The sequence below is a fragment of the Rhinatrema bivittatum genome, chromosome 15 (assembly GCF_901001135.1).
Source record: "Rhinatrema bivittatum chromosome 15, aRhiBiv1.1, whole genome shotgun sequence".
Classification (NCBI taxonomy): domain Eukaryota; kingdom Metazoa; phylum Chordata; class Amphibia; order Gymnophiona; family Rhinatrematidae; genus Rhinatrema; species Rhinatrema bivittatum.
In genome coordinates, this window is record NC_042629.1 from 59,767,112 (window position 1) to 59,778,159 (window position 11,048).

The 11,048-nt window shown below is 44.7% G+C and overlaps 2 protein-coding genes across 4 annotated transcripts in view; one reads left to right on the forward strand and one right to left on the reverse strand.

Moving 5' to 3' along the window:
- ZMYND12 (zinc finger MYND-type containing 12) overlaps positions 1-1,446 on the reverse strand; it is a 40,493-nt gene extending 39,047 nt beyond the window's left edge. For both annotated transcript variants that reach the window (XM_029578647.1, XM_029578646.1), the window contains exon 1: positions 871-1,446. In XM_029578647.1, the coding sequence (XP_029434507.1) occupies positions 871-977 (107 nt within the window). In that variant the 5' untranslated portion in view covers positions 978-1,446. The remainder of the gene's footprint in view (positions 1-870) is intronic.
- Positions 1,412-7,535, forward strand: PPCS (phosphopantothenoylcysteine synthetase). 2 transcript variants are annotated; one of them, XM_029578649.1, is made up of 3 exons: positions 1,412-1,435; positions 5,078-5,181; positions 5,891-7,535. In XM_029578649.1, exons 2-3 carry the CDS (start codon positions 5,089-5,091, stop codon positions 6,209-6,211), a joined length of 414 nt encoding a protein of 137 aa, XP_029434509.1. In that variant the 5' UTR covers positions 1,412-1,435; positions 5,078-5,088; the 3' UTR covers positions 6,212-7,535. The 2 variants fall into 2 exon arrangements, with proteins under 2 accessions (XP_029434509.1, XP_029434508.1); XM_029578648.1 differs by lacking the exon at positions 1,412-1,435 and adding an exon at positions 1,462-2,271.
- The last annotated feature ends 3,513 nt before the right edge of the window (positions 7,536-11,048 follow it).

Consider the following 11,048-nt stretch of genomic DNA (forward strand, 5'->3'; position numbering starts at 1 on the left):
GATTTGCATACCGGCCGATACTGAATCGCGCACGTCGGGAGAGCGGGCGCACGCCGGCTCTCCTGCGACTTTTACTGTATTTGCCCGATAGAGAATGAGGATAGCTCTTGAATTTTTGTTTCTGCCTCCACCTGCTGAGCCACGGGGCAACAGGTGGCCTTTAGTTTTTCAGGGACACCCCCCTTTCTCTCTTTCCCACCCCAATATTAGTCTCCAGTGTCCTCACTAGGGGGCATCAGAGAACAGAATATTTCCTTTTCCCCTATAAGAAGCAGGATGGCCAAAGGCTGGAGGATGCATCCCAAATGTATGCAGTGGTCTGTAGGAAGAAGCACATATTTTTCCTCCCCCCAACTTTAATATGCCCCCAGGAATGCTTCCTCCTTTTGCATGTTTGTTAACACCTTGCCAGACAGACGAAGTTTAATAAGCAGATTCCTATTTACATGTTATTTTAATATTATTTTATTATTTGTCTAGGTTGTTTGGACTATGCATTTGCTTTGTGTATGTCACCGGTCCCGAACTTCAGAGGGCGCGGGCTAAAAATAATTTAAAATAAATAAAATAAATAAATGTGGCTAAAAATACAGTGTTGTGAAACATCATGTGGACAAAATCGAGGAAATGAAATTTTCAGACAACCCATTAAGGCAGATAAATTTTTTTTTTTTTTTTTTACCAGGGAAAATTGATTTGAATACCACGATGTATGCCAGGCTCACTTAGCTTTTATACCTCGCCAGGCTTCTACTTCCAACTTGCCGGTAAGAGGAAACGGCCTTTCCATTTGCTGCCCCGATGGCTCTGCCTCAGATACAGGAGAAGCGGTAGGAGGGAGGAACATAACTGCCTCGGGCCCTTCCTTACCAGTAATAAGTAACCTTGCATTTCGGGCACTGCAAGTAGGCCGTGTTCCCACACAACTCGCACCGCAGTTTCACCCACTTCGGCTGGGCCAGAGGATAAACCTCCATGGTGTAACCACACTCTCTCGCGCTCCACTTCACCCTGCCCGGCTTTTCTAGGACGCGTTGCTAGGGAGCCGACTTTAGTCCCGCGGAGACTCCTGGGAGCGTAGGAAGTGCGGGCGGCACTGTGACTCGGTAACGCATTGGCAAGGGATGTTTTTGGGTTTTTTTTTTTGCGTGTCACACATAAGCCCTTGCTATCTTCTATACAGAAAATGGAGAAGAGACATTTAGGCATCACTGTCCCCGAGTGGTCAAAGACACAAAGCGGCTCGGGCTCCGCCAGTCACCTGACAACAATGCCAGCTGACATGATCACAGCCTTCCCTGTGACATCCTAAAGGGGAACCTCTGCGTTCCAAGCCTCGCTTTGGCGTTCAGCCCCTCCCCCTCTTCTTTTCATTGGTTACCGGGGTGGCTCCGCCTCGTTAGAGAAATGGCGTTGGAGGGCGTGTAATCGTGCTGTAGGTGATTCAAGTAGGCAGGGCCTGGGTGAGGGGAGAGATTTTTAGGTCGCCGGCCCTCAGAATATTTCATGGTACCCATGCACTGGTAGTTTTTTTTAGGGCAAAGCTGCAATTCTTTTTTCTTCTTCTTCTCCCTGAACTTTCGTTGTCAACTTTTCTGCGAAGCAGCACGGTGGGAATTTCACCCGGGGACGGTAGATATTTTGCAATTATACTTTGGCCCCCTCGGTGCGCGAAGCTCTCCACGTGTCTGGGAGTGTGGGTGGCTTTGGGTCGCTGCTGCCCCTAGTGTTCAATGGCTGATGCCCAGCAGTTGACAGCCCAGTTTGCGGCTCCAGCAGGGGTTGAGGAGGCGGCTCATCGGATGGCGGACTTCGCAGCGCGTCATGGCAGTGCGGGTCGGCGGGTGGTGCTGGTGACCTCGGGTGGTACAAAGGTTCCGCTGGAGTCCCGCACCGTCCGCTTCCTGGATAACTTCAGCAGTGGGCGCCGAGGAGCCACTTCCGCAGAATATTTTCTGGAGGCGGGCTATGCAGTGATCTTCCTGCACCGCCATCGCTCGCTTTTCCCCTTCAGCCGTAGATATGCCTCCCTTAATTGGTTGGATGCCTTGCAGCTGGTACCAGCGGAGGGGCCTGGGCAGGGAGAGGAATTGGCTTCCGCATCTGGTTTTCGAACGGAGGTGGCACCTAAAGCGGTGCCTGGCCTTGTGCCAGTCCTGCAGCGCTATCAGCGCGTGAAAGAAGCTGGAACACTACTTTCAGTGGAGTTTAACACTTTGTCCGAATATTTGCACCTTTTAATGGCAGGTGCACAGGCTCTCAGCCCGCTGGGTAAGTAACTTGACTTGGTCTCCAAATGGTTACAGCTGCTGGTTCTTGGCTTGTCTTCAAGTGCAGATTTTTGGTAAATGTTAAGGGATGGATGGAGGACCACAAACCAGTCTGGGTTTTAAGATGCTCTTAATGAATATGCATGAACATTTGCATACAACAGAGGTAGTGCATGTGAATCTCTCAAGCATATTCATGAGTGGAAGGCATTATTTTATACTGTTAATGGTCTCTAGCTAAAACTGGTGTTAAGGGAGATTTCAGGATGTGGTAAACTTGTCTTTTTTGTGATAAAATCTGTTGCAAGACTTATTGAAGACAAAAAAATTAGGAGAGGGCATGGGAGTTGTGTGGGTCTCTAGCAGTGTTCCCTCTAATTTTTGTTGGTTGCATGTACAAAATATATACAAATTTTATGTGTAGGATTCATTGAAATATTCTAATTTCTTGTGTGCATGCTGTGTTTTCTTGTGCATGCCCCGTTTACAAGAAACATTGGTTTCCACTGAAGAGAAAGTTGTTAGGGCAAGTGACATACTGGAGCCTTTCTGTTGCAGGTAAGGTTCCTATTTGATGCTTATTGGATCCTTGTTAAGCAGTCCTGGTGGAAATCTTCACATCTTTGCGTGATTCCTCTACGATCTATTGTGACTCTAATCCTAAAGAAACCATCTTTGGCTAGCTGTTTCACTAGACATTATTATAGGCTAGTTACTACTATCTCATTTATTGCAAAACTTTTATAGAAAAGATGGTTGCAGAACAGTTGATTTAGCTTATTGAAGACAGAAGGTCTTGAGTGTCAGCCAGACTTTAGAAATGGTGATGGTGGCAGTATACATATTTTTGAGAATATACCCTGCCCTTTAATCTGTTTAGAGGAAGATTTCTCTTCAAGGGTGTCAATGTTTAAGGATCTGGAGGTTAAAATGGATGTGGTGTAGTTAATGTCCTTTTTGTCTATGAACCTTGTTATCTTTTGATGTTGATTTCCTTTGTATTGCATTGATTTAATAACTGGAGGAGGATACTATAGAAATCTACTGCAAAAGCATTTAACTTTCAAAAGGAGTGATTGATAAAATGAAGAAAATGGTTAGGAAAAAATTGGAAGGAGAGGCAGCAAAGTCTTAAAGTTTACATCAGGCATGGACCTTATTTAAAATACCTTCTTGGAAGCCCATACCAGATGTATTCCACTCATTAGAAAAGGCAGAAGGAAGGCTAAACTACAGGCATGGCTAAAAGGTGAGGTGAGAGAGGTTATAATAGCTAAAAGAACATCTTTCAAGAAATGGAAAAGGGATCCAAATAAAGAAACCATGAAACAGCATAAGCACTGGTAAATTAGATGCAAAGTATTGATAAGGAGAGCAAAGAGAATCTGAAAAGAAGCTTGCCATGGAGGCAAAAACTCAAATGTTTTCAGGTACATTAGAGGTAAAAAGCCTGTGAGGGAGTTAGTTGGACTATTGGAAGATCACGGGGTAAAAGGAGCACTGAGGGGATGACAAAGCCATAGCCAAGAGAGACTAAAATTCTTTGCTTTGGTAGTCACTGAGGAAGATGTAAGAGAGGCCCATGGTAGGAAAGATATTCAAAGGTGATGATTCAGAGGAACAAACAAATCCCAATTAATTATGAAGATGTACTAGAGCAAATTAACACACTAAAGAGCAGCAAAGCACCTGGTCTAGGTGCTATACACCCCAGAATGCTGAAAATGAAATTGCAGCCTGCTATTGGTGATTTATAAACTATCATTAAAATTGTTGCTGGTACTTGCAGTCTGGAGCAATCCAGGGAATACAGACCAAAGACTGTGGTAGACAAAATGCTGAAAACTATCAAAGAACAAAATTGCTGAACATACTGTATAGATAGGGATAGTTTTAATGAGACAAAGCCAACATGGATTGAGCCAAGGGAAGTCTTGCCTCACCAATCTGCTACATTTTGAGGGCGTAAATAAACAAGTGGATAAAGGTGAGCCAGTTAAGGTGTATCTGCATTTCCAGAAAGCATTTGGTAAAGTCCCTCATGAGAGAAGACTTAGGAAATTTAAAGTTTCATGGTATAGGAGACAGTTTTTTATTCGTTCTTTTTTTTTTTTTTTATCAGCTGTAACTACGGAGCATTCACTTGATTCACTGCAGCAGGACTCGCACTTTGTGCTATAACATTTTTGCTCATTCTCTATTTCGAAGTTGAAAATTCATGGATGATCTCTTCTGAATGCTGTACCATAGAGCAGGGGTGGCCAACTCCAGTCCTCAAGGGCCACCATCAGGTCCAGTTTTCAGGATGTTTACAATGAATATGCATGAGAGATTTGCATACACCGCCTCCATTGTATGCAAATCTCTCAGACATATTCATTGTGGATATCCTGAAAACCTGGCCTGTTTATAGCTCTGAGGACAGGAGTTGGCAACCTCTACTCTGGAACCACTTTTTTTTTTTTTTGCATTGAGGTATTCTGTTTCTGGAGTGAAAATCTTTATTTATTTTTTATTTACCGGAGTTCCTGTATCAGATACAAATCACATGAAACAGTGAGATAATACATTAAGCATATAATAAAATAAGTAGAACGCATATAATCAATAAATGCATATTGTAAGAACATAACAAGAAACCAGAATAATTATTTACAGAATCATTCTTTAAGGCGAAATGCAAAAGACAGTGTTACAGCAGGCCTATACTTTTGGTTGAAGCAGTCTACTTCAAAATGTTTTCTCTTCATTGGTATTGATGAGAGAATGTTTTGTTTGAGATGTCCTGATTGCGCTCTTTCTTGCAGGTAATAGTGCAATGTTTTACCTGGCAGCGGCTGTGTCTGATTTTTACATTCCTGCTTCAGAAATGCCCGAACACAAGATCCAATCATCTAGTGGCCCCCTACAGGTGACATTTGTTACTATCATTTACTTGGAGTTTTCTGAAAACATTTGTAAACTGAATGTAGTATTTGTGCATTTTAATACAGAAGTACTATGAATTATTGGGGTAAGGCTGGTGCTCCTGTACCAGGTCCTATAGCTATTAGCTTAACTAGAGGTAGGCCTCATGCACTGGCTTAAACAATCCATACACATCCACCTGGAATTCAATTTGCTATTATGAAAGGGAAAAACTTGATGCTTTACACCAGATGGATTTGTATCTATACCAGTAGATACAATAAATCCATCAGTTGCTACATCTTTCCAATCTTTTTGTTTCTTCTTCCTCCTTTTGCGATTTAATCTGAGTGATTATTTCACCCTGCAGAAGGGGGCAATAGGGTAGTGGATATGCAATGAGCTTTCAGGGGTAGTCTGTGGGAGTTCTTCCCTGCTTTTTTTTTCTTGCTATTTGTGACTTTTTTGCAACCACGCATGGGTGCATCCTGCATCCCACCACTCATCATTGTTGTCCTGTAATGGCTGCAATTGCACTGTAGAGGGGCTTTGAACAGTAGTGCCACAGCCTTTCCAGCTGACTGCAGAAACTTAGTCTGCTGTGTGTGCAATGTGCCACGGTGGGTCTGATTTACTAAGCTATTTTTCATTGATACAGAGTGAGAGAAGTGCCCTTCAAAGGAGATCTTACTTTGTTTTTACTACATTTGCAGATATCAATGAAGATGGTGCCAAAAATGCTTTCACCTTTAGTTCGAGAGTGGGCACCTCAAGCTTTTGTGATCTCTTTCAAGTTGGAGACGGACCCCACAATTATAACTGAGCGTGCCCAGCGGGCTCTGGAACTCTATAGACACCAGGTGGTTGTTGCTAACATACTGGAGACGCTGAGAACTCATGTCCTCATTATCACCCAGAACTCCTCTACTGACTTGTACCTTTCTGAGCAAGAAGCAGCACAGGGCAAAGAGATTGAGGAGAAGATTGTGAATGACCTACTCGCTCGTCACAGCAGCTTCATCAATCAGAACTAAGAGCTGAACCCTATGAAAACAAATAGTGGACCTACAAGCATATTAGGCAAAGCTTCTCCCTGTTATAAATAAAAAAAATTTCACTCTAATGTTAGTATAGATAGATATTTACTATCCTTCAACCTACTCAATTAATTAAAAGCCTTATTTAATACTTTTCATAGAATAGGTAGAAGAGAGGCCTCATTGAATAAGCTTCAGATAGATGGAAGCAGGGGTAGTGATGGTTGTGCTATTATCTCCAGCTACAATTAGCATATTACTCATGCTCTGCCTAGACAAACTAATTATGGGAACATGGTAGGGGGGTAGGGGACTAGTTTACAACCTTCAGTGATTTTAGTTTCTCTCCTAAAACCTCTGCCTACATCCATTCAGATAACCAGGGTATGTCTTGCCCAGAGAGAGAGGAGAAATTACTTACCTGATAATTTAGTTTTCCTTAGTGTAGACAGATGGGCTGAGGAGCAACGTGTTATGCTCCCCTGGCAGCACATAGAGATGGAGTAAGGCCGACATCATGCTGTGACCTCAGCCCTCCAGTATTCTCTTCAGAAACCACTGTGGACATACTAGTGACAGGACTTTATTACAAAAAAGATTAAAAACAGATAACTGTATTCAACTGACCATAAACACTGAACTCCAGTAAGAATATAGGTACCCTAATCTAGGGCCTGGATGAACACTTACCCATAATCCCTTGGATTAGAGGCCCACTACACCGAAGAACCCATGGTACAGTTCTTGGGCAGCTGAGGGTGGTCCACTGAGTCCATCTGTCTACACTAAGGAAAATGAAATTATCAGGTAAGTAAGTTCTTCATTTCCTAGCATGTAGCCAGATGGACTTAGGACCAATGGGATGTACAAAAACTACTCCCAAGTGGGGCAGGAGGCTGCTCATGGTCTGGTCAACACAGCCTGTGCAAAGGCTGCATCCTCTCAGGCCAGTACGTCCAAGTGATAAAACATGGAGAAGGTGTGCAAGGAGGACCATGTTGGGCAACAGCCGTCTAACTTCTGCCCCTGAGACTGCTCGAGCTCTACACTGAGAAGGTAATGGCTTTCCATTCTCCACCCAGGTTCCGGTGACCACCTCCTTAAGTGAGCTATGGCTGGTAAAGCTGGTTCGCTCTGCTTTCTGCCATAAAGGACAAACGGGCAGTCCATCTTTCAGACCGGTTCTGAGACTTCCACATACCACGCTAGAAGCCACTTGCTATCCTAATTTCAGAGACTCTAGTCCCCGCATTCTTGAGTTTATCTAGGGATGGCAACAAAATGGACTGATTCAAATGAAGCTCTGATACTTTAGGTAAGGCGGCTGGGACAGTCCATAGCTATAATGCCCCTGGAGTCATCCAGAGGAATGGTTTCTGGTATGACAAGGCCTGCCGAGCAGAGATGCAAAGGGCTGAACACACAGCCACCTGGAACACCATTTTCAAAGTCAATAAACTTAAGGAGAGACACTGCAGCGGTCGGCAGGAAGGACCTGCCAAACAATCCAGTACTAAACTACGTTTCCACAAGGGAACCGGCTACTGTAAGGGAGGTTGGTGGTGCTTTACTCCCTTCAGGAAACAGGTCACGTCAGCCTGAGCTGACAGAGGGGTCCCCTACACCTCGTCCTTGAAACAGGACCCAGCCGCTACCTGTACCTTCAAGGAGTTAAGGGCCAAACCTTTATTCAAGTCATCCTGCAAAAATTCCAGAATAAGTGGGATTTTGACCATCTGAGAGGACACAGTGTTCTTCAGAACATATATGCTACGGATGTGGAGAACTTCCGAGGGCGGAGTAAGATGTTACATAACATGCCATGCTGGGTCAGACCAAGGGTCCATCAAGCCCAGCATCCTGTTTCCAACAGTGGCCAAAAACCAGGCCACAAGAACCTGGCAAGTACCCAAACACTAAGTCTATTCCATGTTACCGTTGCTAGTAATAGCGGTGGTTATTATCTAAGTCAACTTAATTAATAGCAGGTAATGGACTTCTCCTCCAAGAACTTATCCAATCCTTTTTTTAAACACAGCTATACTAACTGCACTAACCACATCTTCTGGCAACAAATTCCAGAGTTTAATTGTGCATTAAGTGAAAAAGAACTTTTTCCGATTAGTTTTAGATGTGCCACATGCTAACTTCATAGAGTGCCCCCTAGTCTATTATCTGAAAGAGTAAATAACCAATTCACATCTACCCGTTCTAGACCTCTCATGATTTTAAACACCTCTATCATATCCCCCCTCAGTCGTCTCTTCTCCAAGCTGAAAAGTCCTAACCTCTTTAGTCTTTCCTCATAGGGGAGCTGTTCCATTCCCCTTACCATTTGTCACCCTTCTCTGTAACTTCGCCATTGCAATTATATCTTGTTTTGAGATGCGGCGACCAGAATTGTACACAGTATTCAAGGTGGGATCTCACCATGGAGCGATACAGAGGCATTATGACATTTTCCATTTTATTCACCATTCCCAACATTGTTTGCTTTTTTGACTGCCGCAGCACACTGAACTGACGATTTCAATGTGTTATCCACTATGACGCCTAGATCTTTCTTGGGTTGTAGCACCTAATATGGAAACCAACATTGTGTAATTATAGCATGGGTAATTTTTCCCTATATGCATCACCTTGCACTTATCCACATTAAATTTCATCTGCCATATCTATGGTCAATTTTCCAGTTTCACAAGCTCTTCCTGCAATTTATCACAATCTGCTTGTAAGTTAACTAATCTGAACAATTTTGTATCATCTGCAAATCTGATTACCTCACTCGTCAGCGGCAGCATATCCTCGTTTCATCAGGCGAGGCTCTCAAAGGCCAAAGCACAAGCCAGAATAGAGTCAGATCCTCATGAAGGCCTGATCCCTGCTGCAACAGGTCCCTGCACCTGGGGTTCTCCACCAGGAGTCTCCCCATATCATGGATGCTTGGGCCAATTTGGAGCTACTAGTAGGATTAGGCCCCTGTGGTGTTTTGATTCTGCGAATGACCCTGCCCAGCAGGGGCCATGGAGGGGAAAGTATATAGCAACTCATCTTCTGGCCAGATCTGGATGAGAGCATGGAATCCAGGGTTCCTGGGATCTCTTCTGTAACTGAAGCATCAAGGAACCTTCGTATTGTGAGATGCGGCCAGTACATTGACTGATAGGAGGCCCCAGTGATCTATGATCACTTGAAATACTTTGTTCAACAAACCCCACTCTCCTGGAACAAGACTCTGCCTGTTTAAATTCCGCATTGACGTTGTCATTTCCTGCGATGGGGGAGGCTGCCATTACCTGTAGATGTACTTATCTCCTGTGACCCCTGCTGGCTCTTGATTCCTCCCTGGCGGTTGCTGTAGGCTACAGTCTCTGCAGTGTCCATCACATGAACCATTTGATGCTGGAATCAGTGGCTGGACTGTAAAACACACCAAGCTGACTGCCCAGGCTTCTGTGCTGTGAAGACAGGGACATGCCCTTGCTCACACTAGCTTCCTGCAACCACCACTGGAGGTGAGAACAAACTTCCATCTGTAAGTGGAAACGAATTGAATAGTCTTGGAACTGTGGGTTCCAACGTGATATAGCAGAGAGCATTGACATGGACTCAGGACCATGAAAGTTAGGAATCTCTGATGATCAGCCCTTATGGGAATGTAGAGAGAGGTCTCAGGCAGATCCCAGAATGGTTTGCAAAGGAGAATTTTTGATGCTGCTATCTCAGTCTAATGTTTCCATCTGAAAACGTGGCAGTCAGAGGGCAACGTTGGCCATATGAAGGTCCAAGATGGAAGGAAAGGTCCCTTGCTGCATGGGCACCATGAAAAACAGCGTACCTTCCCTGCCCAGGCACTGAACAATCACTTTCTGAAGCTGCAGCCTTTACAAGGTATCCCGCATCGCTTCCTATGGGAAATCAGACCTCCCTGCGTGGCCGAGAAAATTCTAAGGTGTAGCAGTCTTGTACCACATCCAACATCCACTGGTCTGTCATGACCTTGGTCCACTCCTCAAAAAAAGGAGAGCATCCCTCTGACCTTTGCTGGGGAGGAGCAGACCAGCTTGCCTTCATTGGGCACCCTTATTCCCCCCCCCCCCCGTGCCACCATCCTGGGGAGATTGATGTTGCGCTCAAAAGTACTGCTTCCTGTTCGAGCTCTGCTTTTGCAGTGCAGCCACAGAGCCTCTGCTTGACCGAAATCTCCTCCCTTCTTAAACTAGGCTGTGGGGGAAATGACTTCTTGACTGTTTTGTTGTCCTCAAGCAACTTATCTCTTTGACTCTCCCAACTGCTTCATCAGTTGCTCCAGGCCCTTGCCGAACAGCAGCTTGCCCTGAAAGGGAAGGTTACCCAGCTGTGCCTTCAACCACACATCTGTGGACCAATTCTGCAACCTCTGAAGTCGCTGTGCTGCCACTTCCGAAACAATGTTCCTGGCTGAACTGTGAGCCATGTAGATAATTCCTGTTTCACTAGATGCTGCTGCCCCCCTCCCCCATATGAGTCTTCTGAGCCCAGCACAAACAGGCCCTCTGCATCAAGCTGCTGCAGATTTAAGGCCGAAACCTCAAAAAAATCTCTTCAGCAAAATTTCCAGTTTCTGATCCTGCACATCCTTCGACAGCAGGGGGTAACCAACTTATCTTGGACTCTTGTCAGTCATGCAAGGCGCTTCTAGTAGATCCTCAAACTTTCACTTCCAGTTTCAAAAGCGGTTACCTCCTGCCGCAGAGCTTGCTGAACCATTAGCTAATGTCTGGGTTCATTTTGTTTGAAGTATTACTGTGCATGTGTACAGACATTGGATTATTGTGACCTTGTTTCTGGCTCT